Genomic DNA, 27723 nt, shown 5'->3' with positions numbered 1-27723 from the left:
GTATTATGTTGTGGATAGAAGGACAGTGGAAGGCTTAAGAATAAATGGATGGACTGTGTGATGAATAATATGAGAGTGAAAGGTATTGAAAAGGGCAAGTGAATGATGATGATGATTGTTGTGGTAATAAAGTATGTACCTACATTATAATACGTCAGGTAAATTATAACAAACTACATTAGAATACTAAACTTCTTTTGTACTTTGTATTAATCTAGAACTACATACGTTAGTTACATATTATTTATTTACTGCGCAAGCGCACCCGATGTCGCATTGTCGGTCGGCGCTGAGTTGAGGTTAGATTCGCAACTTGTCCTGTCTTGTCTTCTGTTAGTAGGGTGTGTAGGTTCACAAGGTTCTTCTTTCACTACGGATAAGTCCACCTGCAAATTATATTCAGAAATGTACTACAAATATAAATAAATCTGAACCTTCAAATGGTGAAACCTTTTACAAAACCTACTCCTTCTTTTTTCTTGGTATAACAGTTGTTAGAAACAATAACTGGGATAGGACTAAATTAAATATTTTATGTTATTAAAATATTCATTTATGTTAATATTTATATTAGGTATTTATTTAAAAGGTAAGTTTTTCAGAAGGGTGAATATTGCACCAGTGGCCAAAAATATCGCTATAGTCACAGAAAGGGTAATTTTGCCGTAAGTAATGCCAACTGACGTGTGACTTTCAATACCAGTTCCTCCTTATAATTTGTTTACCGTATCAGTGGTTTGAGCTTGAGTCTCGTCATCAGCCGGTGGTGCATGACGTCGACTGCTTTCTCGACGCTGAAAAAAACGAAATAGGATACAGTAATATTCCTATGGCACTGGTCCCACCACGAGCTAGTAAACTATGAGCTATCGGCTATAAAAACGAACTAAAGATAAGCACTCCCGTGCAAATAAGATAAGATAGATAAGATAAAATAGTACATTACGATACAAATGCGTAAAAAAGGAAGTTAGACACGAGTGACGATAAATTAAATCGACACGAATAACAAATTTTCTTTTTGCACGTTTATCGTACGACGTTTTTCAGTACAGTACAGATGACCTCCTAAGTTTCGACCTGGCATATAATGTACCACTTCTCGCACTAGTGCGTAAAAAAAACAACATCTGTACTGAAAATTCGTTTTCCCCTCACTAGCTTGGAAACACGTGTCTTGTCCTTTATTACCAGCGGGTAAAACGGTGCGCATTTCGTTTCATCCACTAGTGGATGGGAATGGGACATGTAATTTGACAATGGTACCGAATAACGACAAATTAACTGCTTTAAAATTGATAAAAGTAGGTGAATCTAGTAACAAAGATGATTTACCACCTGTGGCGAACTATGCCGGAAGCAGTGATAAATGCATTTTAAAAATCATTCTAGTTTAACTAAACTGGCATGTAGTGAGGGGTTAAATAACCAACTTTTGTGAACTTACACTACAGGATTCTAGATAATTATTCACTGCAAAAATGGTAGCACATGTATTTTACTTCTCCAGTATGTCCGCGGACAATAAACAATATTCAAATTAATTTGACTTAACTGTGGAATGTTGTTCCATCTCATGTAGAAGTGTTAGAAGACTTGCCACACCACTTTATGCTGTAAGTTCAGGATTCTATTTAGCGGGTCGAACGCTACTCGCTTCGCTCGTGGTTCAACTATAGAATCCTTTCACTTGCTCGTTTTTCAATTCCACACTCGGCGTTAAAATACAACTTTGCCCCCGTGTATAACAAATAACTATTATTGCACATAAACACAAAAACATTTGCTGAAGGAAAAGTTTACATCCATTTATGCATAGCCTAATTATTATTTACAATTATTATTAACAAATACCATAGGTTACGGTGACCGCTTTCCATCAGGCGGGCCGCATACCTGTTTGCCACCGACGTAGTATAAAAAAAGAAACACGGCGATATTGATAGCTCAGAGCTCACCGCCGGGCGAGTAACTATAAACATCGCCGTGTCTCTTTTATTTATAAGAGAGTGATTATCTTTTGTTCGTTTTTATAGCCGATAGCTCATAGTTTACTAGCTCGCAGTGGGACCAGTGCCTATTACAGACGGACACTTTCTGACATAATTATATTAACATTCAAGAATATAACATTAACTTACTATGCTCCGCCTTCTTATTTCTTGCTTTTCTTTGTTTTTTCTTCTGAAGAAATTCAGCTGAAACATAAAAATTACTCAGCTTTTATACTTTAAAATAGTTTGTTTTTCCTTCTGAAGAAATTCAGCTGAAACATAAAAATTACTCAGTGGACGACTCAAAAGATTTCGCAAAGTATACTTTAAAAATACTGGTAAATTACTGGGTAATAAAATTAATGATGATACACTGGCTCCCAATCTTAAGAACTGAATTATTTGTACAATCTCACTATGAAGACAACTAGGGCATAGCCAAAGTGACAAATGACAATCGTTGACGATACGCGCCGATCGTAACGCAGTCTGGCTCTCTCACACCACAGAAGAGCGATAGGGAAAGCTAGCTACGATACGCTTACGAAGCGTAAGCGATTGCGAAGTTGAGTGAATCCACGTAAAAGTAACGTGAGTTACGTGAGTCACGACTTCATCGAGTGTATTTGAACTACATCTGCAAAGCGATCTATGCGTATATCGGGAAAGTAACACTTATTTAGAGATAGATTATCACTTGAACTTGCATCGTGAATAAATGGAACATGCCATAAAATCGTGACTCATGTTACTCTTGCCGCGGATTGACACAGTTGGTTATTACGCAGCATGGTGATGATCTGATGATGATTTATAAATATTGTTGTTTCTTTTCTATCTTTGTGATTACTGATGTGCTTTCCAAAATTCTGACTTTGTGTATGAACAATTGTATGGATGGAAACTTTCCATTTCATAAATTTCAATTCCCTTTATTTTTCGTGAAAGTTTCGTGAATTTTTCAAGAAATTTAAGATTTTTTTGGAAAGTTTCCGCAATTTACACATCACTATTTGTGATGATGACATCACTGACTTACTGCAAACAAGTGCAATACATACCTTGTATAATATGACGGTGATGATAATGAGGGCCAGAAGCGCCGCAAGAAGGGAGATCATGATGATGAGAGGCTTGTTATGCCAGAATGTCATCTCTGTTTTGAACGTCAGCACTGATGTTAACCTGAAATATTCCGTGTTTTGTATAAGTAGGAATCATATGAGATTACTTCATTTGATATTTGCCAGTCGCTTTTCGGTGAAGGAAAACATCGTGAGGAAACCGGACTAATTCCAATAAGGTCTAGTTACCCTTCGGGTTGGAAGGTCAGATGGCAGTCGCTTTCGTAAAACGCCTACGCCAAATCTTGGGATTAGTTGTCAAAGCGGACCCCAGGCTCCCATGAGCCATCGTGGTAAATGCCGGGATAACGCAAGGAGGATGATGACATATGAGATTACTTTTTCACCTGTAGGCCTAGCACATGATGGCCGCGGGAGTATGTCGCCGCGAGATAGATGACACGTCTTTGTCTAATTGTATTAATGACATAAGGACAGGTAGTCTATCTCGCGGCGACATACTCCCGCGGCCATCATGTGCTAGGCCTGCTGGGGCATAATCCGTAAACAATATGTAGGTACATTGCGTATTAGGGGCTGAAAGAAGGATTACGAACGAGAGGTTGTTTGAAGTACGCTGACATTTGGAACATTCGTCCGCCATCTTGTAATTTTTGACAGGTCCACCCACTTTACCGCGCCCTCATTACGTATCAGTATGAAGGCATGTAATAACACCGTTTACGAGCGAGTGTGATGAAAAAATCATTGTTACTGTTATGCACAGCGGTTAGCTCCCGTTTTCCACAGCGTCGTTAAAGAACAGCTATCTAAATAGCATTAAGTTTCAAGTTACCATCAGGTGTGATCGTGGTCAAACGTATGCCTATTCATACTAATAAAAAAAAAGGTAGTTGGAAAAAAAACCGACTACGCGCGTAATTATTTTTGCAGGTATTTTTTTTTATAATGTAAATATGAGTCTTTGTGTCGTTTTAAATTTTATGAATTATCCTGTTATTAATAGGTACTGTAACAAGCTAACTGCAATGAAGTCATTAATTTTGAATATGCAATTCGGTTTCCTTAAAGTAGTCACGATATATTTTATTATATTTATAGTTACCGTTATTACTTACATTTTGTTCTTAGTCTTATCTGGGAGCAGTTCCAAGACTAGTTCAGATGGTATAGTAATGTTTCCCGTTTGAAGATATCGAGCTGAAAACAAATTGTATCGATTTGCACTGTTTTTAAAAATACAAACTCACTTAGCCTTAAGCTGTGGGTTCTACGAAAAATCATCCTATAATCCATACACACATTTTCACACAATTCCTGCCTGTATTCCTTATAGGTAATCCTGTCCGGGAAGGGGGTCCCGGGGGAGAGATTCTTTTAGTTAAATTTCAACCCCTTAATTGCCAAGAGTGGCAATGAAACTTGAGTAGTTACATATGCTCTATCTACCCTTTTATGGGATACAGGCGTGATTGTATGTATTTTCTAAAGGCGTAGACAGAGAATGTGAAACTGCTAAAATTTCAGAGCCACACTTACGAATGACGGGTTTGGGAAAAAATAAATTGTGATATTGCAGTGATAGGCAATAAACTGTTAGCTCGACGCCCAATTTGAACCGACAGTGGACTTATATGACCTTACTACTGCCACGGAAGGAAAAGGAATGATGAAATTCTTAGCCCATCACCACACAGGACCCATCCTCTTAATTCTTTTTATTATTTATTTGCTCACTGACTTACCAAGTTCCTTTTTCAGAATATTAGTAGAAATGGAAATCTTTGTTATGGAGTATGGAGCTAAATTAAGAACGCATCCCCACAAAAAGTCCTCTGCGCCGTTATATTCAGCATACTTTTCAGTTTGCTTTATAGCAACCTGGAAAAATCATTAACATTTCAAATCAAATCATGTTTAGAATAACTTAATATAAAAAATTCGAAACTCGAGTCTGTAAACGGAAACATAGTCCAAAATATCTACATATGATACCCATTTGGCTAAGGTCTCATGCCAGTATCTGGCGTAGACATTTAAGTCTTACGAGAGCGACTGCCATCCGGACTTGCAATTGCAACCCAGAGTGCAAGTTTCAATTTGTGTTATCGCGCCAGCTAAGTACGTAAGTTCTTACCCTGAAGTTCTGAATATATGGCTTGTTTTTCGCAGTGAGATTCACCAATGTATTTTTCCACATAAATGACTGGTTGTTAAAAATCTGTAAAAAGAAAACCAACCAAATTTAAGCTCACTTTCCAAGTTTTTCAAGTTTATCGAAATTCTTGAAACTTAAAAGCTACCCAATTTCAAATGTGCAAAAGATCGGAAACTTACTGTGTAAGTTTGTTCGTGGAAGATTATTTCTTCACTCTCATCCTGAATTTCCGTGTCTGCTATTTCACGGTCCAAAGAAGTTCTGTAAATAAAAAGCAAGAAATAATTAACGCATTTATGGCGAGCTGCATTATTAGTCGGATGTAATCGAACGCAATGCAATAGGGTATACCTGAAAACTATCAAAAATATATCTACGTTAAGTGGTTGCTATTTTTAGAAGACGAACCAACTGCATGAATTACGTAGATATCTCCAGTGTAAATAAGAAAATATTTTGAGAGTTTAGTAGTAGTAGACTCTCAGGGGTTCATTTCATGGTGACTCAAAGAGCTAATTCTATCTCTAACGCCGTGTCTTGCGTGGGCGACGGTCGCGCGACCGTCGCCGTCGCGTCTCATCGCATCGTCTACTTCCATATCGATAAGGTTTGATGTCGTCGCATCGCCATCGCGCGACCATCGCGCGACCATCGCGCGACCGTCGCCCACGCAAGCCACGGCGTAAGGATCACATGCGGCTCGCGACCTGCGTTTTGCCGACGTCTAGTCTACGCAATCAGAGTGCAAAAGACTTGACCATAGTATGATGGGCGAAGCCAATGCTAACGACATTTGCTTTATTCATATTGTGTATAGACATTGGGTATTAACTGTTGCTGATGCCTCATCAATAGATATGGAAACACACTTAGCTTACCCATTAATGATGACATGGTGGAACACTTCAGTAAAATCGTACGGAACTGTTAGAGACGTGACAGAACCCGGCTCCTCGCAGTCCTGTCGGACCTCCACGTCCACGGTGAAATTGCTTTCCTGGTTGCTTAGTGTGTCCATGACTAGCTGTATCTCGATAGTTTTCTGGAAAAAAAGGGTTTTAACTTCTGATTAGCAGAAACGTCTGCAATCGATGCCACTAGGCTTAGAATAAATTTTAAAAGTGGAAAATGTCTGCCTTGGGTGAGACTTGAACTCTTGGACGGGTCCCATTGACCTTAGTAGTGGAAAATTTCGCTGGCTTGGTTGAAGTCTTGGTGGCTCAGTTGGCAGAGCGTTGGAGTATCGATCCAAAGGCCGTGAGTTCAAGTCTCACCCAAGGCAGACATTTTCCACTTAAAAAAAAAAGGTTTTTGGCACTTTTAAAGACGTAAAAAGGAGCCAAACTCTACCTTCTAGCTCCATCATCAGATGACCTCTGTATGTCATAATAATATTGCATTGTCAGATTTATACATTCCTGCAAAATTTCAGGTCAATTGAAAACGGGGGAAGTGGATCAATTTCCACTTGCAAAATTTGATTACAGAAAACGGGATAGGTAAAAGTGAATAAAATCTTGTAAAATACATAATATCTATTAGGTAAGATTCTTAAGGTGATCGTCGGGAAAGACATCTCGCCTAATCAGGTCTACGAGCTGTTTCACTGGTTTTTCTAGTAGACTTAGTACTGTGCTAGTCATATCCAGTTGTGGCCCGCAAGTCCCGCAACACTACTGTTTGTAAATCAAGATCTTTAATTTATAAAGAATCCCATACGGTAGTATTTCCCACGAAGCTCTCCAGAGGGCACAAGTATTGTCCGTCGCGCTCGCGCTGACACTGCAACTGATGATCCAGGTCGCGCACGCGTATTAGAGCACAACTTTTGCAGCCTTTAGTTCCTGTGTTGTGGATTGATACTTCCACGGTCTCGAATTTTGAGGAACCGATGAGGTAGTCGGGTACTCCGGTGTTATAATTGCTGGAAAAAAGTTGACCTTTTTTATTGAGAAAAGTCATTCCACAGTTTAGCCGTGCTATGCAGAAATTTTCTGGACAAACGCGCATTTGTAAACCATCTTGACGACCGGTCTGGCCTAGCGGGTAATAGTGACCCTGCCTGCTAAGCCACGGTCCCGGGTTCGAATCCCGGTAAGGGCATTTATTTGTGTGATGAGCACTTTATTTATTTGTTTTCTATGTATTTGTATATTATAAGTATATATCGTTGTCTGAGTACCCACAACACAAGCCTTCTTGCGCTTACCGTGGGACTCAGTCAATCTTTGTAAGGATGTCCTATAATATTTATTTATTTATTTTATCTATGGTGACAATAGATTTTTTTTTCACGTCTCCACGAACCAGATAAAAATTGCAGATATTAATCCGAATAGATCCTAGAAGCTCTCCAATTTGTACATACGATAGAAAACACATGAAAATTATATTCTTGGACCTCAGAATAGAGTTGTGACGTTTTCGAGAACGTTCTCATTTTACTATGGAGAATAATCTTGTGAGAGAACATTTCCCATACAAACGTTTTCGGGAACTGTACAACTCTATCGCAGAATAATTAAGTAAATTAGAATAAGAAAATTAGCATTAGGATAAAAATGAGTTAAACAGGTATACCTCCCAGACCATCGCAATTCTGCGTTGAGCACAGGCGCGCAACCTGGCTTTGGACAAACGCACTCGAAACGATTTGACCTTGTCAACTCGCTTAGAGTGCTCAGTGTGACCCAAGTTTCATTAAATTCTGGAAACCAAAGCATTATACAAATTTAAATAATAACTAGAGTATAAATACTACGATATTATATATAATACAAATTCAGGATATTCCTAGTTACATCTCAGGGTAACATCATAGCAGTAACAATCTAATTTAATTTTTACCTTTATGATCTTCAATACGTTCCATTGTTGATACTGTTGTGTTCACGATACAGAAAGACGCATCAACCTGTGCAATAAAATCATTATACTATTTGTACCTTTTTAAATACGAACAAATTACTTACAAAATTAAAATAAATAGGTAAGCTTCTTACACGAGATTTTAGAGAAAAGTGACATGTTTACTTGTTTAGTAAAATATTTTGTTCTCAGTAAATGTAGTTTTTCATTTCCATCATTCATAACCATAATTATTGTATAAATTGATATTAATTTTCTTTTCTAGAAAGAAAAACGTGAAATTAAAAATGAATTTAATACTCTTTCAGTCGACTTTTTAAAACGGAAATCCTAACATTTGTTGATACAAAATATATACAATAACAAATACTTAAAATAGAAAACCATCCATGACAACAAATATCTGTGCTCATATAAATGCCCTAAATTAAAAAGGGTTAATATAACTCGTCAACTGAACAACTTACAATAGTGATATTCCTACAATACTCCTTGCGGCTACCGACTTCAAGACTATGTTCATTCGACGCTAAATCAATTTCATAGATGGCGTCTTCGCTGTCATTGAATGCCCCGTTCCCGCTTAGCACATTTTTTACTATCAATTCTGTAACATCAAGGTACGCTTATATGCTTATTAATAAATAAACTTCAGTGAGACACTGACATATTAAATATATAAATCCGACACTCACGTAAAGTTGTCCAAGACTGTTCGACATGTTCAATGATAAAGATAATGCTCCTCGTTATTACAATTACAATTACAATTACAATTCTTTTTAATAACAAAGGAGCAGCGTCGTACCTAAAGTTAAACAGTAGGAAAATATTTTTAATTAGTATTAATTAATTTCATCATAATTTCAATTATACAATGAGTAAGGTCAGTATGGTTCGACAATTGACATAATAATATATATAACTGAATGTGTGTCGATTGCACTTTTAAGCTACCTAAAGTTTCCGCGTAGTCGTAGAAAAGCTCGGCCATGACACATTTTTAATTTGAATTTGAAACCGTTATGGAGCGAAACTATAATTATAATTATACGCGAGTCGCCCGAACTAATATATATGTAACAAATCTGAACTAACGGGGTATAATGGACTACAGCGAGTTTTATCCACCTTATTACAATGCAAGTTTCTAATGGGTCGGCAACGCGCATGTGACAACTCAAGAGTTGCTGGTGTTCATAGATTACGGTGACCGCTTTAAATCAGGCGGACCGTATACCTGTTTGCCACCGACGTGGTATAAAAAAAATGCAGCAGGGCGATGAACAGTACTTAGATATCTACTTTTACGTCTTCAGCCTGCAAACTTTCTCAATATTTTACATTGAAAATGACTGGTAAATTATCAATGACAGTTTTGTCGATATATTGGAGCGCAACAAGAACTACAAGGTGACCATGTTTAGTACACTCAATCGGTAATTAAAAGCGCATACAATTTCTCTGGATAGGTACTTACTCGTAGTGATAATTTTCGGTTTCTCCGGCAAATCAACAGTAACGCAAGAGGAGAAAATGAGAGTAGAAAACCCGGAAACGGGATCCAACTGAAACAATATGACACTGTTTGAAAGGGATCCAACTGAAACAAAGGCCGTATGCTTGTTTGCCACTGACGTAGTATAAAAAAAAGAAAAAAAAAACAAACGCAATAGGACTGCTTAAAAGACTTGGTTAAATTGAAAAAGTTCATTCCAAAGACAACAAAATAGTCGACCGTCTTACCACTGAATCAGAAATTTTCGAAGTGACATTGACCGTGATGGCTCGGATTCCCGAAAACAATGATACTCTAGAATTTCCCGGAGCTCCCACGCCTAGTTCTGAAAGAAAATCCAGTGAAAATCTTTTTTTTAATAGATAATATGTTGGCTATAAGGCTATTTATGTGGGAAATGTCATTTGATATTTCCCAGTCGCTTTTCGGTGAAGGAAAACATCGTGAGGAAACCGGACTAATTCCAATAAAAGTAACCTATGTCACTCTCCAACCCTTCAACTATCTCCGCTTAAAAAGACGGACAAACAAACAGACACACACACTTTCCCATTTATAATGTTAGTACGGATTTGCAATACATACCATCACTACCATTATCATTAAAGTCGCTCACTGGTTGAAGACTGAATCCAAAGATTTTGTGAGTTTCTTCTTTTATTACTTGCGTCCTTTTCAGTTCAGAGACTAGAATTTTTGTTTCTTTAACATGTTTTACTTCGTGTCCGCACATGATGTATAACGCTCCAACACCTGACATTTCGAATGGAGCGCTGACAAATATTTCTGAAAAATATATCAACACAAGTACATTGCCAAATAGTAGTGTATACATATCCTAACCACAAAATTAAAATTTTGAAAAAACCCCCGATATTTCTGTTTCAATAACTGTAGGTATAGTCAACCAATTGGAACCCTAGGCCACTGTAGAACTATGTCATAGTGACGTTATAAATCAGATTGTAAGAAACCCAGAAGAAACCTCTTACTGCTTGTCATTTTGACATGGTTGCAGAGTGGCCTAGGGTACCAATTGGTTGACTGTACCTATAGGTAGTCTGTATTAACTGTTCTGGCCCCGTAGCCGAATGGCATTTCTCGATGCGAAACGAAAACGAAACGCCGCGAAAGGTAGTCTGGCTCTGTCGCGCCAATACGCAAGAGCGATAGAGATAGATATCTACTAGCGTTTCGTTTCGTGAGCGTTTCGTGAGCGTTTGTGCATTCGGCTACGCAGGCTGTTCTGTTCTTAGGTATTTTACTCCCTCGTCATACACCCGAAAAGTGACATTTTCTAATTGGAAATCATGAAATAGGCAGAAATAAAAATAAAAATGAATAGATATAAAAGTATGAGTGACCCATGAATGATTATTTACCAGGATATGAGTCTCCATCCACATCGTTTGTGGCCAACGTGGTTCCGAATCGAGCATTGTCCTTAACTCCCCAAATAACCAGCTTCAACTCCATTTCTTGCTTATCCTGAAATACAATTAACCCATATATGCCCATAGGGTCGTTTTCGACCCACTGCTGAAAACGCGCTACTACTCATTTAAATATGTAGGAGAATGAGGTGGTCACCTCAAAAAATAGGGAAAAAATACATGTATTGGGCACATATGTGTTAAAACTATCCTAATTAATTGCCGATATCATATGTATATATTGATTTTCACGTGATTCGCTGTTGTTTTTAGGCTTATATTGATAGCTACGAAAAATTCCACTGCGCCAACTAAGTTTCAGTCTATTTGTTTTGATAATAACGCCATCATCTGGAGGCGTTTTCAAATATAATTCCATGCACAATTTGTCACTGATGCATTCTGGCTTACTGGCCATATATATATATGGCTTTGTTTATGGTTATTTACAATAAAGTTTGAATGTACTTTTTAAATATACAGAACTCTGGGTTGATTCATTTTACAATGGTCTCTTGAATAAACATATGTCGATAAAAAACGGTCTTCTCAATTAAACAGTCACCTCTTAGTCTGACATTTTTTGCGAAAAAAACATCCCAACTGCATTCTTACCGACTTTGCTTTAGAATAAACATGCACAGCGCCTCTGTCAGCACTGCGCCCATCGGAGACCTGCGCGGGCGCACCGACGAACAGTTCCGCTGCGCCGTCACCAGTGACGTCAGCGCTGGCCAGTGAAAACCCGAACATGCTGCCGACATGTTTGTCCTCGATCCTGTATGGCTTGATGAGTTTGTGACGACCGGGGGAATCAGGGCTGTAATGGTAAAACTTACTTAAGTAATATTGAACTTCAGTGTTCAATAAAATATAATTATGGTGAAAAAATATGGGCCCATAATTATATCGATTAATAATATATGTAATTCTAATAAGTAGTTTAATTTTTTTAGAAGAAAACGGGATTTAATCTCTTCACACTTACGTTTATATCAATACTAGCTTTTTCCCGCGGCTTCGCTCGCGTTAGAAAGAGAAAAAAAGTAGCCTATGCTATGTCACTCTCCATCCCTTCAACTATCTCCACTTAAAAAATCACGTCAATTCGTCGCTTCGTTTTGCCGTGAAAGACGGACAAACAAACACACACACACACTTTCCCATTTATAATATTAGTATGGATAAGTAATTTCAATTCAAAGGTCTAATTAGTCAGAAAAATTTTGTGATCTTCGGGTCATTCAGGATGAATATAAATACCCTAATATCTGTAAAAGAGCGATTAAATAGAACAATCCATTTATTTGTCGCAGAAAATATATTTTAAGTAGAAGACATACCTTTTTAACGGCTTCCACGTGCCGTCACTATGGTAGAAAGCAATCTGAAAGGTAATTTATTTGTTAATTATGGATACATTTAAAATTTGTCTAGAGCTATGCCATAACTTGGAATAATAGGTACGAAATACATAGTAGGAACAGTAGGTACAAACACAGTTAGTATAGCGGCTTTTCGCATTCTTATTGTCCTTGATCGATTTGCAAGATTTTACATGCTTTACAATCGTGCACAATGATGGTAATGGTACCTACATTACCTTAAGACATCATCATTCGCCTGCTCTTATCCCATTGATTTGGGGTCGGCGCAGCATGTCTTCCGCTTCCATACCTCCCTATCATCCGTCATTTCATCATTCACTTGTTTTCGCTTCATATCATCTCTCACACAATCCATCCACCTTTTCCTCGGTTTTCCTCTCCCGTTACTTCCTTCCACACTCATTCGCAATGCCTTTCTCGTCACATGACATAAGACGTTAGCGCTATTTTTATATCTCCTGTCACATGACGCCACTTAGGTACAAGGTACGTTTAATTATAATCCAGACTAATATTATAAATAGGAGAGTGTTTGTCTGTTTCTTTGTTCGTCTTTCGCGGCAAAACGGAGCGACAAATTGACGTGATTTTTTATGTGAAGATAGTTGAAGGGATGGAGAGTGACATAGGCTATTTTTAGTCTCTTTATAACCCCCACTTCCCTAAAATGAGGAGGGGAAGTTTGTATGGACCATTCCGCAATTTTTCGAATTTAACGCGAGCGAAGCCGCGGGCAAAAGCTAGTTTATTATAAATGTATTCTTACCGCTCCTTTTCCAGACATGTATCTCAAACTGAAAGCGTAGAATGTCTTGTTTGCTTCTGTGTCGAAATAATTTCCAAATGCCATCGCTTTCCCTAAAACTCCACAACAATCAGTTACGGTATCATTTTTACAAAGTTATTTTATTACAAAAATTAAAAATACAATTAATTATTAGACACCCTGCATATTAGACATGTACACAATTCTCTAGAATAACCTCAATAAATATACAAAACAAACGAAACTGACCGAAACTTGTAAATTTATCCTTCTCAAGAGCCAATGAGGAGTTTGATGACAACGTTCGGTATTTGTGACCTGGATCCAAAGTGCTGTAAAACAGGTCAGGGGTGTTGAAAGACTTGGATATAACCATCGTGTCCTTGGCTTGATCCGTCATGACACTCCAGCCAGAACTGCCATATTCATAAACTGAAAAAATAAAAAAACTAATAGGTTTTAGAACGAAATAAAGCATACTTTAAACTTTACCATACAAATGATGAAAAATTCGTAGTTGTTAATCAGCATACCTAGATATTTTTCTAGCACGAACGAAATGACACTAGTGACTTCCTTCCGATATTTAGTTCATCGATAACTTACACTATAATATGTCATTAATTATATTACTTATGCCATTAATTATTGCCGTGGCACTGAATCTTGAGTAGTTTCATGTGCTCTGCCTACCCTGTTTAGGTAATATACGCTTGAATTTATGTGTAAAAAATAAATGGACAATCATAATAAAACGAACCATATTTTAAGAGTTTAATACATAAGTTCTTATTACAATATTATTCCAGATTTTAGCTATTTATCGATAAAAGGATTGTCGAAGTTTTTATTTTGTCAAGCACTTACAACTTGACGTTCGTGCCAGAAAAATATCTAGGTATAGTTATCCCTTCAGGTGGCGAAATCCGGGAGCCGACCGCACGTAAAGTGGCAGGTAACCGGGAGCCGGACTTGAAATAAAAAGCTGTTGAGTGGCAAGGATACCGATAAAATGACAGAAAAAGTTTACCCTTGAGTGGCGGGGCCCTCACGGGTGGTCATCGCGAATGTCACTTGTGTTACAAAAATTATAATTTCTCAAAAAGTGTAGGGATGTTGTGCATAAACCATATATCACTGGATTCATTATGAAACGGCTGAAATCATTCCATAGCAAAAAAATACATTCTATTTATGTGAATTTTGCTAGACTCGATCAAATATCAGGTGGCTACGTTTTCCACTTCCATGTATTAAAGTAACTTTATTTAGGAAAACAAACAGTAAATTGTATAAAAAAGTAATTCAGGGACTTAAATATAAGTACATTTATTTACACTTATATCTCTTTTTTTAACATATTACAGTACAATTTTTGCAAAAAAGACGGTTTTTAAACACGTGTCTCAAATATGGCAGGCGGTTGGTCCAATCAAATTGGGTCATATTTCAAGCTGTTTTGAAGTTGAGGGTGTTGGACCTTTACTGAATGCCGTCCTTGTTTAGTGACGAATGGTTCGTGCAAGTGTGAGGAAGCTAGATACAGTTTTAGACGGTTTTATTTATATATTTAGGTATATCGTCGCACGGGGTCCGGGAGCCGGTCCCTGCCACTTATCGGCTTGTTTTTCCCAGAGTCCGGCTCCCGGCGCCTGCCACTTAACGGAATGTTTTATAAAACGACCGTGCCACTTATCCCCTATGCAACTTGTAGCTCCGCCACCTGAAGGGTTAACAGTTAAGTATAAACAATACATAGCAGAATATCTTTGTTATTTAATGATTTGTAAGATGAAACAAAATGAGACCGTTCGTAACATTTCTTTGGTCTCAGTCTCAACTCTCACAGCTAGAGTCTAACCTCAAATATTAAATGAAAATAATACACCGTGTTTTTATTATTTTCCGTTAAATTCGACACGCAGTTATGTTCATTATCAGGAACCACCCTGTATATCGCTTTTTGTTAAATTCTAAAAAAAAATTTTTTTTCGTTTCTATAACACAATAATAGCCTAGGAACCATCCGGTCTTGCTACTACTGGGAAAATAACTTAATTCTATAACAGTACTTTTTATGTCACCAAAAATTAAGTTTGGTAATTTGAAATAGTTTTTTTAGTTAAGCCACCAAAATTTGTGACAAAAAACGTATAATAGAATAAAAAAAATATTATTTTAATTCACTAAAAATCAGGCGAAAATGGAATCAGGACTTTTGTTTTAAATTCGACTACTTTAATTTATGACCTTTATAACACATTAAGAAACCACCTATTTTTGTGAATGATACTTCGTAGTAGCAAAAAGCGGACTAATTAGATCAGTTATGACACAAGCAATAAAAGGACAAGTGAAGTTATGGTTGTTTTGTATATACATTATGTGTTGAAACACTATGAAAACTGAAACCACCCCAAAAACAAGACGGATGTTCAATATTTTACTAGCTCGGAATAACATTCACGGCAAAAATTACATAAGCAAAAAAATTGGAACAGACTTTTCGTTAGGATCATAATAAAGAAGAATAAAAATTAATCCACCTTTAAATGCTCGCCAAGAAGCGCTAAAACCATACGTACGTACTGAAATAAGTATTTTCATATTCTTCTTACCTACAAACTCTCTACCATTGACGATGTAATTTCCTGCATTATTTCAAAAGTGACTCATGTGTTTAACCGCATTTTCATTACATCATGGTATAATAATATATTTCGTCACCACTACTATCGCTTAAATAGCTCAGGTTGTACTAGCGTAACGTAAAATGACGGACGGTCCTGATGTCGTGGGTTCGATCCCCGGCAGTTGAAATGAACTTTTTTTGGTTTTTATTTTTATTTTATTTATCTTTTACCGCCTTTTTATCCCCTTTATTTAAAATATTGTTTTTTTTTTTGTTGTATTATATAACATTTTATTTAATGCTGTGAGTAATTTAGGTACAGTCAAGATATTTAATTCCCTAGCCATTTTAAAATGTTATTAGACACATGTAATGCAATAAGGTCGAAAACTGTATTTCAGTATTAGTATTGATTGAAGGTAACCTAAGGTTCAACATCGTTCCTCCCCGCAACCGCAATACTCTGTCTTAGCTAACCATCGCTAGACGTTATGCCCTTGTAATAAGGATTACAAATGTACAGTGACAGTTGTCCGGTATGACTCATAGATTTATATATTATTACTAGCTTTTACCCGCGGCTTCGCCCGCGTAATAAAAATATTCTTATTGAAACGTTTACAAAAAATAAGATTTTCATTTGGATCCGTAGGTTTCTTTGTAGGTACATCTGTCCGCGATTATTTCGATTCAGGTAAAGCGGGGCAATTCTCGACTGGGGGGCCATTGTAACTGATCTATTTGCTGTACGGTCCGGTTTTGGCTGACTGTACCTTACACATATTACTATCGTTTTTAAAGAAATTCTTGCAATGATTGTAGAATTGTTACACAGCGACCACAGCGTAGGTAGTAGGTACGAATATGTATGAATTTTACCTATATAAATATTTATACTGGGGAAACTTCATACAACCCACATAGCCAGTATCTCGACGTTATGGTCGGTAGGGTAAAAAGTACTTCCTTGCATTATCGCTTACAATTTTTTCCATTTTGCTTATATTGCAAACGTAAACATATAAAAGGCAAGCAAACAACGATCTTCTTACAGCACATTGAATGTAATAGTTATTACGGATGCAGGATACTCGCCGATGCCTACTTACTAATCCCTTCCCACTGAGCCACCTGCATTTTACACTGCCTAGATATCGATTGCCGACCGATTATTCCGACCCCAATCCCTATTCTTATCCTCGTCCCTATCTCTATCTTTGTCCCCGTCCCCGTCCCCGTCCCTGTCCCCGTCCCTCCCCTATCCCTATCCCCGTCCCCGTCCCCTATTTTTATCCCTATTTCTACCCCTATCCCTATCCCTATCCCTATCCCTATCCCTATCCCTATCCCTATCCCTATCCCTATCCCTATCCCTAACCCTGTCGCTGTCCCTGTCCCTGTCCCTGTCCTTGTCCCTGTCCCTGGCCCTGTCCCTGTCCTTGCCCCTGTAAAATTATCATGCAAGGAGGTGAACTTTGAAAAATCCTTTCTTAGTGCTCCTCTAAGGAACTTCCGTGTCAATAGGAAATCTCTTGAACCAGAAATAAAGATAAAGACTAAAGCTATACTTATGGCTATTTTGGATATTTTAACCCCATTGCACAACAACAGGGGAGAAAATTTCTTTTCCACCACATTAGATTTTAAAATCGTTGTATTTATCGTGATCAGCGACCCGATAAACCATAAAAACGATACCCATATTGTGTTTTTGACTTTACCCCCTTTGCACCCCTTTAGGGGTCAAATTTTCAAAAAACCTGAAACATGTATTTAGTCATATGTCTTTAGGAATCCTCCTGTGAAGTTTCGAATAAAATAGTCAAACTAATCTTGTTTCCCCATACAAACTTTGAACCCCCATTTCACCCTTTTAAGAGGAAAATTTTGAAAAATCCTTTCTTAGTGCTCCTCTACGCCATATAAGGAACCTATGTGCCAAATTTGATATCTCTAGGACCAGCGGTTTCGGCTGTGTGTTGATATGTCAATCAGTCAGTCAATATCTTCTTTTATATATTTAAACCCCATTGCACCACAACAGGGGAGAAGGTATTTCACTTCCGCCTCGTTAGATTTTTAAAACGTTGTATTTATCGTGATGAGCGACCCGATAAACCATAAAAACGATACCCATATTGATTTTTTGACTTTATCACCCCCTTTTCACCCTTTTAGGGGTTAAATTTTCAAAAAACCTGAAACACGTATTCAGTCATATGTCTTAAGGAATCTTCCTGTGAAGTTTCGAATAAAATAGTCAAACTAATCTTGTTTCCCCATACAAATTTTGAACCCCCATTTGACCCCCTTAGGAGGTGAATTTTGGAAAATCCTTTCTTAGTGCTCCTCTACACTATAAAAGGAACCTATGTGCCAAATTTGAAATCTCTAGGACCAGCGGTTTCGGCTGTGCGTTGATATGTCAGTCAGTCAGTCAGTCAGTCAGTCAGTCAGTCAGTCAGTCAGTCAGTCAGTCAGCTTCTTCTTTTATATATTTAGATTAAGCTAGATTTAGTTGTTAGGCCAAAAAGTGTGTCCACATGAGAGGGTAAAGTTGGGGCTGGTGTCCCTCTCGCACTTATTGCCACTGTCAAAATTATTTGAATGACGTCATCACTGTCATTATTTAGGGATACCAGTCAATATTCAAAGTTACTACCAAATCTACTAATACCGAATCAAAGGTTTTTTTTAATTGCGCAAATCTTTGGTTTTATGGCTTCATAATAATGACTTACCAATTCGCTACAAGGTATTAATATCCTTGCCTCGATATAATACAAAAATCATTTAAGAAGTTTATTAACTTAGTTATCATACAGGTAAAAACACTACTACTATAGTAATCTCTTTAACACTGGTCACACGTGCGAGAGGGACACCAGCCCCAACTTTGACCCTCTCATGTGGATACACTTTTACTATCCTAATAAAAACGTTTTTCTGCACCGGTGATAAAGTTCAATTTATTATGGCAAAAAAAGTGTGAGCTCAGTCCCTATTGAAAGTCCATGGTATGACTCAATGAAAAATTGGCTAAATAGTAATCAGAAAACAAGCAAAAAGGGTAGAATATATTTCTATAAGTTATTTCGTTGGATTACATTACAAAATGAATGTATAATATATTATAATACTCGTTGTAATTGTATAGATTTAAATAAATAATTTTATTAGTTCAAATTAATGACCGTCAAGGAACAAAAACTAATTGAGTCGCTATTAGACCGTTTTCACATTATCCGATCCGATAACGGATGTCGGAAGGATATCAATAGATGAATCCAAGATTCCGCCTGTAATGTATGGGATATCGGTCCGACATCCGATATCGGATCGGATAATGCGAAAACGCACTTAGGTCTACATTTTACACTTTTGAAAACCAAGATTAATTAGAGTCAGTTGTATGGTCGGTATGTAGTGTAAATAAAAAGTCGAAAAGTAGTAGGTTCTTTCTATACTTTTTGCTATGTGTTTTATATTTCAATAGGCAGGCTTCTGTACCCAAATTACAGTACTTTCAATATGTGCTATCCTATAATTAAATTCGGACACTCGCGTAGACACTTCTAATATTATTTGAATGGCATTACCAACATTAAATCTCCTTTTGAAAATAAATTTTAAAGAATATCCCACTATCAGATCAGAGCCACTGGTATTTATTTTAAAACCTATAATAAATAAATCCGATTAACCTTTGGGTTGTCTGCTGTCGAATTTAATTATTTTCATAGAAAATGTTTTAATTTGTATCCTTCCAGCTCGAGATTCTTGGAAGCCCTGTAAATTTTTCTTTGTGACAACAAGATATGACATGTCAGGAAATTTACACATACTTACATACATTACATACATTTATTGTAATAAACGTAGTACAAGTGACCAAGATAAAGATGATACAGTAGGGTATTTTTAAAGTTTATGTAATGAAGAAGTAAAATTGCGGCCTTTTTTAGGTATTTCTATTTATGGAATAAATTGGAAATATCTAATACCTACATACTTATTATATATTGGTAGCCGCTCCATTCGTTCAATATTCGTTCGCAATTCATTTTGACATTTAAGTCATTTGAGCATATTATGACAAAAGGTATTTTGATAAAGAGTTTTTAGTGTGTCGCAGTTCCATTTGCAATTTTGATACTTAGGTCTTTATACACTAAGTTGGTTATGGCATGAACGATTTTTTTCCTAAGCAGATAAGAAGTTAACGTTATTAGCATCAACAAGAATGTTATAAATGCAATTTAGACCCAGATTTTTAAAACATTTTTGTTATGAATTGTGCGTCCTTGTATTTAATGTCATTGCAGTAGCTTGTACTTATCAACTTATAATATAAATAAAACATAAAAAAAAATGAATTAAAAAAGCTGTAATATCTACGACCTACGTATGCGACGACTGAGATTTGAACCCGTGACCTGTGGCTTGTAAGTCTAACGATAATCGCCGGGGCTATACCTGGCCGTGACATATGGGTCGAAATTAGACTTTGCATAGCTTTCGCGTGTTTGTAACAAGCGTTGCTTCAACGATTCTGAAGAATGGAAGAATACATTTCACAAGATGACGGCGATCTGTCAAATGGTAGAAGAGAAAAACGTGAGATAGATGTATGTACTGACAAGTATATACTCTTTTCGACGACTGTCAAATCGCATGCCTAAAATAAATATGTAATTTTTTAAATTACTTTGGACTTTATTATCGGTGGGAAACGTCTGTTTTTAATCTACCTAAAATATTACTTATGTAGAAATAGGCATGTAATGAGGAGGAACACTCAAAGGATACGACAGATGGCGCCACCCTATTAGTCCGTGAGACGTGAGAGCGAGAAGCTGATAATTATGTTTTTTTCTCTCTCTCTCACATATGAATGACAGTGACATGCCTAGACTCTTGCATAGGCGCCGCCTGGCGGGGTAAAATGTCAGTGTGCCTCCTCATTTACGTTAATGTGTAATAGAAGAACAGAATAAAAAGCATGCGACACGGCTCATCACCAACTCTCGGCCCAGCTCCACTGGCGTGGTGATTTGCCATATGGATTCCTAAATGTAAGACACTAAGGTCCAAACCAAACCACGCAAAAAATGTAAATATATTATTAAATTAAAATATTAAATAAAGGTCAAACTTATTGGGTGGATTATCATGCTGTTAATATTGTTAAATAGGGACAGTAAAAGTCAACCTCGTACTATTATCTGTTCCTAATTTGCCCGGTCAAATATTTAGATTTTTTTATTTCCATATATATATATTGGTGGTTTTTATATGCTAAATATCTGAAATATTATGTGCTATTCATTTCTGCTTAAAAATATCTGTTGTTATATTTGCTCTAGAGCACGTTAGAAAAAATTCAAAAATTCTATATCATTAAAAAAAGTCTTATTTCCCGTCATATATTTAGGTGGCTTCGGGTTGTAAACCTTAAAACTGATTTTTTTTTACATGTGTCCACCATTAAATTACTGTGAGGTATTTTGCTGAAAGAAAACGCTTATTTTTTGGGCGTATTTTTTTTTAATATCTTCCATTCCAAACTATTGGTGGATTCGAAAATATAGGTTTTTTAAATTGCGATTAAACGCTGTATATGAAAAAAAACTACTGTTGTAGAATTATTTTCAAAAATATCGCACCGTTCTTAGGCTATAAATGGATTAATTAGTGTGTTAAAGTCATTGATAAGTGTTTGACGGCACATGTCAAAACAAATAACATTAGGAAGTGGTAAGGGATGCCACACACACGCGTGTTCAGTAATTAAATTAATTTTCTTAATAATTCGATAACCGTAATAGTTAAGAGGGTAGTTTATTAGAGAAATTGATTGTATTTGAACTAAAGAATCTTCTCTTAAAGTTGCGGAATTCAATAAAAACAGGGTGTATAATAGAACGGACATGTTCGTTTCAAAAATTACGTATTAGTGTATTAGAGAAACGCTACTTTTTACATGAACTGAATGAATGTACCTCCCATAGATATTTTATTCTGTAACGTCTGCTCGAGCCCATATCCTTGGCACGCATGTGCATGTCGACTTCTATCGTACGTGAAACAGGCTCCATATGCGCCGAAGACGTCTTTCGTCTTGTGCCCTTCACGGTCGAAATATGCGCCGTATGCGGTCCGCAGTGGGGCACAGGTCTGGTGTATAAAGTTTTACACATTTATGCCAGTGGCCCATTTCTCAAAGTTACAAATTACAAGCGGAAATTGTAACTTATAACTCCGAGAAATAGGCAACAGGTATAGCCAGTAACAGTAAAAATAACATTTTTGATTTGTATCACTTTTAATGCTCCTATTGCCGGAGACACCTGGAAGATTTTTAAGGGCTTCCCTGTTTTCATATTATGTAAGTACCTAAATTAGTACTTTTAGTGTGTTCCATACATACCACAAAAAAATTTTCAGTTGCAGCTATGGAAGCCCCTAAGTAAAACTGTTGATCTGGGCTGAGAGCTGAAAATATGTACAACTTGAGATTAAACAATGAACTTTTTTTTAGATGTATAAGATTAGAAATTTATTTAATAAAACAGGGGTAAAAAATAAAAAAAAAAACAGGAGTAAAGTACTACAAATAACAAACAAAACAAATTAAAACTATTCTAAACTAAAAGTTAACGAGTTTACTAAAACTAAATTAATAATTAAGTTCCGTTCCAGCTATAACCTGATCCAAAGGTTCCAAAAATGCTAGCAGCATTGCCGCGTTGCACAGCCAGCAGCCAGCGAAATTTGTTGGACCAGGTAAGAGCCGGAACGGGGGTCGTTGCCTCAATGAAAGGAATTTGTGGACTAAAACAGGGATAGATATGGGAGAGCAGAACTAAAAACATTCAAACCTTTGATTCAAACAATATTTATGACAACTATCAAACAATCAACCAAATCAACATGAAATCAACCACGAACTATTTAATGAATATCGTAGATGATAGAATTTTTACCTTTGGTTTTTACAAACGAGTTACATACATTACATAGGTTATACTTTTTATATTTTTGTTTATGGTTTTTTTATTGACATGTTAACAATAGTTGTCATAAAATATTTCCTGGAAGCCGGTTGTTTAGTTCTGCTCTTCCTTATAGATCAAGAGCCCAGGCCCGCCAGACCTTCCTCAAATTCTCAAGGATGAAACTTTGGGACAATGTAGAGTTCACATCGGCGTTTAATGTGTGCATATTTTCTAGTTCGGCCCATCGGCCAATTTTTTGCTATCAAGTGATGAAGGTGAAAAAAAAAAGTGCTTACTTTCCTTAAATTCTCAAGGCTGATTTTTATATATGTGTTAGAGCACGTTGTTACAAATTGGTTATCATCAATGCCAGACCGTTTCCGCCGGCCATAACTTTTACCAGACGCGACAAAGTTGGCAAAAAACGACTCTAACTTACCTCATTTTCTCAAGCCTGATTTTGATATATGATACGCAGGGACCTATAACTAGACCGTTTGTAAGCAGCCAGACCAATCGGATGGACCCAACCATCCGCCAGACCGACTTAAAGTTTCGATATGAGCATTAGTAGAATTTAAATATTCCGGGTCTAACGGTGCCAACTTTGTCGCGTCTGGTAAAAGTTATATTTATAATAAAATACACATGTACTTACGCAGTGTAAATAAAATTCATAGCTTAAAATTAATCTTGCACCACATATAAACTTTCATTTTTTTATTTCCTTAGAAGTAAAATTTTTGAAAGTCGCTTATTACGTCAAGTATACAATATACACGTAGCTTGATGTAGAAAATTCAAGTTTTTAGCTTTTATAGACCCGGAATATTTCAATTCTACTAATGCTCATATCGAAACTTTAAGTCGGTCTGGCGGATGGTTGGGTCCATCCGATTGGTCTGGCTGCTTACAAACGGTCTAGTTACAGGTCCCTGCGTGTCATATATCAAAATCAGGCTTGAGAAAATGAGGTAAGTTAGAGTCGTTTTTTGCCAACTTTGTCGCGTCTGGTAAAAGTTATATTTATAAAAAAATACACATGTACTTACGCAGTGTAAATAAAATTCATAGCTTAAAATTAATCTTGCACCACATATAAACTTTCATCTTTTTATTTCCTTAGAAGTAAAATTTTTGAAAGTCGCTTATTACGTCAAGTATACAATATACACGTAGCTTGATGTAGAAAATTCAAGTTTTTAGCTTTTATAGACCCGGAATATTTCAATTCTACTAATGCTCATATCGAAACTTTAAGTCGGTCTGGCGGATGGTTGGGTCCATCCGATTGGTCTGGCTGCTTACAAACGGTCTAGTTACAGGTCCCTGCGTGTCATATATCAAAATCAGGCTTGAGAAAATGAGGTAAGTTAGAGTCGTTTTTTGCCAACTTTGTCGCGTCTGGTAAAAGTTATATTTATAATAAAATACACATGTACTTACGCAGTGTAAATAAAATTCATAGCTTAAAATTAATCTTGCACCACATATAAACTTTCATTTTTTTATTTCCTTAGAAGTAAAATTTTTGAAAGTCGCTTATTACATCAAGTATACAATATACACGTAGCTTAATGTAGAAAATTCAAGTTTTTAGCTTTTATAGACCCAGAATATTTCAATTCTACTAATGCTCATATCGAAACTTTAAGTCGGTCTGGCGGATGGTTGGGTCCATCCGATTGGTCTGGCTGCTTACAAACGGTCTGGTTACAGGTCCCTGCGTATCATATACCAAAATCAGGCTTGAGAAAATGAGGTAAGTTAGAGTCGTTTTTTGCCAACTTTGTCGCGTCTGGTAAAAGTTATGGCCGGCGGAAACGGTCTGGCATTGATGATAACCAATTTCTAACAACGTGCTCTAACATATATATAAAAATCAGCCTTGAGAATTTATGGAAAGTAAGCACTTTTTTTTTTCACCTTCATCACTTGATAGCAAAAAATTGGCCGATGGGCCGAACTAGAAAATATGCACACATTAAACGCCTATGTGAACTCTACATTGTCCCAAAGTTTCATCCTTGAGAATTTGAGGAAGGTCTGGCGGGCCTGGGCTCTGGGTCTATTATATCCCTGTTTTTAGTCCACAAACCGGACAAATAGAGAGTTTGCAATATCTACTTACTTCGGTCATATGTGATATTTAAAGCTGCTAAGTCGATATCGAGTGGATCACAAGTAGTTCCTCCTCGCAAGATATCCTGTACAGAGCGCTGGTACACGCGTCCCGTCTCGTCGTAGAGAGGCGCGCCGATCACTGGAAATATGGTTTACCAGGATTAAGGGACAGTAATTACTTGATATTTTACCTCTAATATTCATAGCTGGGCATTAACTCGTTAATCCGTTAATCGTTAATTAACGAAGTTAACATTTTGGTTAACGGATTAACTTTTAAGTTAACTTTAAAAAATGTTAACGGATTCGTTAACTTCCGTTAAATTTCTTCGAGTCCGTTAATCGTTAATCTAGTTCCGCACGCGCCGAGTAAAACTTGCTCTGACCGCTACTGTAAAAGGCCGGAGTACGGCGAAACCTAGGATTTTCCCGAAAATTCACAGTCTACATATCAATTGATGCCTTTGGATCACTTGTTCGAGACCTGCTAAAGTTTATTAGTCCTACTGCACCCATCACTAACCGCGAAACAGAATGTAAACCATCAGGCACGACGCATGGCACATAAATCGCGCAACCGACGCATCAAGCCAGAGTTCGGCGGACCGCGCTATCTACCAAGTTACTGTGGATCGTGCAGCTGGGATTTTTCAAGAGATTTTGGCGATTTTCGGTCTTTTACAGTAACATAATAAACTTACCCAAAAACTTAATAGTTAATAACTGATGCAACTAGCTACAGTAAAATATTTTTTTATCACGATTAACGGATTATCGATTAACTTTAACTTCCGTTAAATTTGTTGAAATGTATCGCTTTAACGATTAACGAAGTTAACTTTTATAGTAACGGATTAACGATTATCGAAGTTAACTATTTGATTAACGGTGCCCAGCTATGCTAATATTCGACCTAAAAGTATTGCAAAACTCTGTTTCCTGGTTTCATAGGTTTTGTGCATAAACTCAAAGAGTGTCACATGCGCGTTGCCAAGTAATTAGAAAATTGTGCACTCCGTTTTGCTGTGTTAAGTACACAGCAAAAAGGAGTGTACAAGTTCCAAGGAGGTTTCGGGTTCCGACGGCTCAAAGGACAATAACGGAACAAATTAGTTCCGTAGATCCTTCCGTCACCAGCACACCGCATCCTCGTTGAGCTCTGGCAGCCTTACTCACCGGCAGGAACACAACACAACATTATTCTTATGAAAAGACTATTTCAGTCATTGTTTCTATTCTCGGGAAAGCCACATGACTACTCTGGAGTCTGGACTACTCTTGCAAATAACGGAATGACGAAGGGCCTGAGAATCTGTAAAGGTTTTGACTGCGATGTTCAGAAATAACATACTGTTTTATGTTTGACACTGTACAGTCACCAGCATAAATAAATGATGATTTCTGTACCTTGTCACATTAACATCTTGTTTGAAATGTCATTCGAAGTTGTCAAATGACTAAAAGCGACAAGGTACAGAAATCATCCTTATTTTTGCCGGTGACTACAGACAACGAAATGCAATATTTAGACAATGAAATGATTAGTTATGTTCTTACCAAGACTTGCATTCTCCCCACCCTGGTATCCCAAGCTGTATCCAAAGCTGATGTCATTACTCTCTCCAGCAGGGGCTAGCACGATGGAAGACTTCTCATGGAAGAAAACAGCTGTTGACGTCCGCAGCAGGAGAAACAAACTGACGATCAGCAACATAACTCTGAAGGTAAAATATGATTTACTACATTATTTTGAATTTTTCATGCGATCAACGTGTACGTGTCGATATATCTTTACGTGTCTAATATGGTGTACCACATGAAAGATCTTCTAGAAACTTCTTTAGAGGACAAAATAAGACGAATTGTTAGTAATTTATGTACTACTAGCTTTTGCCCACGGCTTCGCTCGCTTTAAAATCGAAAATTGCGGAATGCTCCATACAACCCCCCCCCATTTTATTGAAATAGGGGTTAAAAGAGACAAAAGTAGCCTATTTCACTCTCCATCCCTTCAAATATCTCCACTTAAAAAATCACGTCAATTTGTCGCTCCGTTTTGCCGTGAAAGACGGACAAACAAACCGCTTTATGGCTTCGCTCGCGTTAGAAAGAGACACAAATATGTCACTTTCCATCCCTTCAACTATCTCCACTAAAAAAATCACGCCAATTCGTCGCTTCGTTTTGCCGTGAAAGACGGACAAACAAACAAACAGACACACACACTTTCCCATTTATAATATTAGTATGGATTTGAAGCAACCTTCCCTTCCTTAAACAGGCATAAGCAAGGCATAGGCTATAACTAAGCTAAGTATTATATTTACCTAGTACTCGTATTCATTATGTAGGCATAATAACATAACAGATATTTGTATAAGATCCAAAATAAATTAATTTTACTTACCAAATTAATTTATTAATAATATTTTACCACTGAAGCTATTAATAAATTATTAAATAAATAAGAACGCATCTTCCTACAGGCCCTGCTTCTGTGCTATAATTAGCAATACCGACCGCCAACTGTAGGTATATGAGGAAAAACATAATAATATGTACATATTATATTCATACATTATAAACAAGATTACAGTACAAATTACATTTAAGCAACAACTACGAAAAATATATCTAATCTTATAATTAACTTAAAATTAAATCTTAAAACCCTAAAGACTAAAACTAACACAAGCAGGTTATAACTAAATATAAAAAACCTCCCTCAGATCCCCTGCCTCCGGCATAGACCCAAGAA

The 27723-nt window shown here is 36.9% G+C and overlaps 1 protein-coding gene and 1 non-coding gene across 3 annotated transcripts; one reads left to right on the top strand and one right to left on the bottom strand.

Moving 5' to 3' along the window:
- Positions 1 to 93: 93 nt before the first annotated feature.
- Positions 94 to 27482, bottom strand: LOC125227762 (integrin alpha-4-like). 2 transcript variants are annotated; one of them, XM_048132076.1, is made up of 26 exons: positions 27373 to 27482; positions 26523 to 26683; positions 24973 to 25104; positions 22274 to 22338; positions 21846 to 22020; positions 13461 to 13643; positions 13212 to 13303; positions 12401 to 12444; positions 11673 to 11877; positions 11007 to 11112; positions 10210 to 10410; positions 9852 to 9949; positions 9586 to 9673; positions 8573 to 8712; positions 8085 to 8151; positions 7818 to 7944; positions 6957 to 7161; positions 6116 to 6279; positions 5417 to 5498; positions 5217 to 5300; positions 4825 to 4960; positions 4198 to 4279; positions 3056 to 3179; positions 2142 to 2198; positions 726 to 794; positions 94 to 386 (listed from the first exon to the last, which is right to left on the bottom strand). In XM_048132076.1, exons 2-26 carry the CDS (start codon positions 26677 to 26679, stop codon positions 249 to 251), a joined length of 3021 nt encoding a protein of 1006 aa, XP_047988033.1. In that variant the 5' UTR covers positions 26680 to 26683; positions 27373 to 27482; the 3' UTR covers positions 94 to 248. The 2 variants fall into 2 exon arrangements, with proteins under 2 accessions (XP_047988033.1, XP_047988034.1); XM_048132077.1 differs by lacking the exons at positions 9586 to 9673; positions 9852 to 9949.
- On the top strand, positions 6447 to 6519 carry Trnad-auc. The gene has a single exon. It is a non-coding gene; the product is annotated as a tRNA-Asp (tRNA).
- Positions 27483 to 27723: the final 241 nt, after the last annotated feature.

The sequence above is a fragment of the Leguminivora glycinivorella genome, chromosome 7 (genome assembly GCF_023078275.1).
Source record: "Leguminivora glycinivorella isolate SPB_JAAS2020 chromosome 7, LegGlyc_1.1, whole genome shotgun sequence".
NCBI lineage: Eukaryota > Metazoa > Arthropoda > Insecta > Lepidoptera > Tortricidae > Leguminivora > Leguminivora glycinivorella.
Note: the sequence above shows the minus strand (reverse complement) of the source record. Positions and strands in the feature narration are given on the sequence as shown.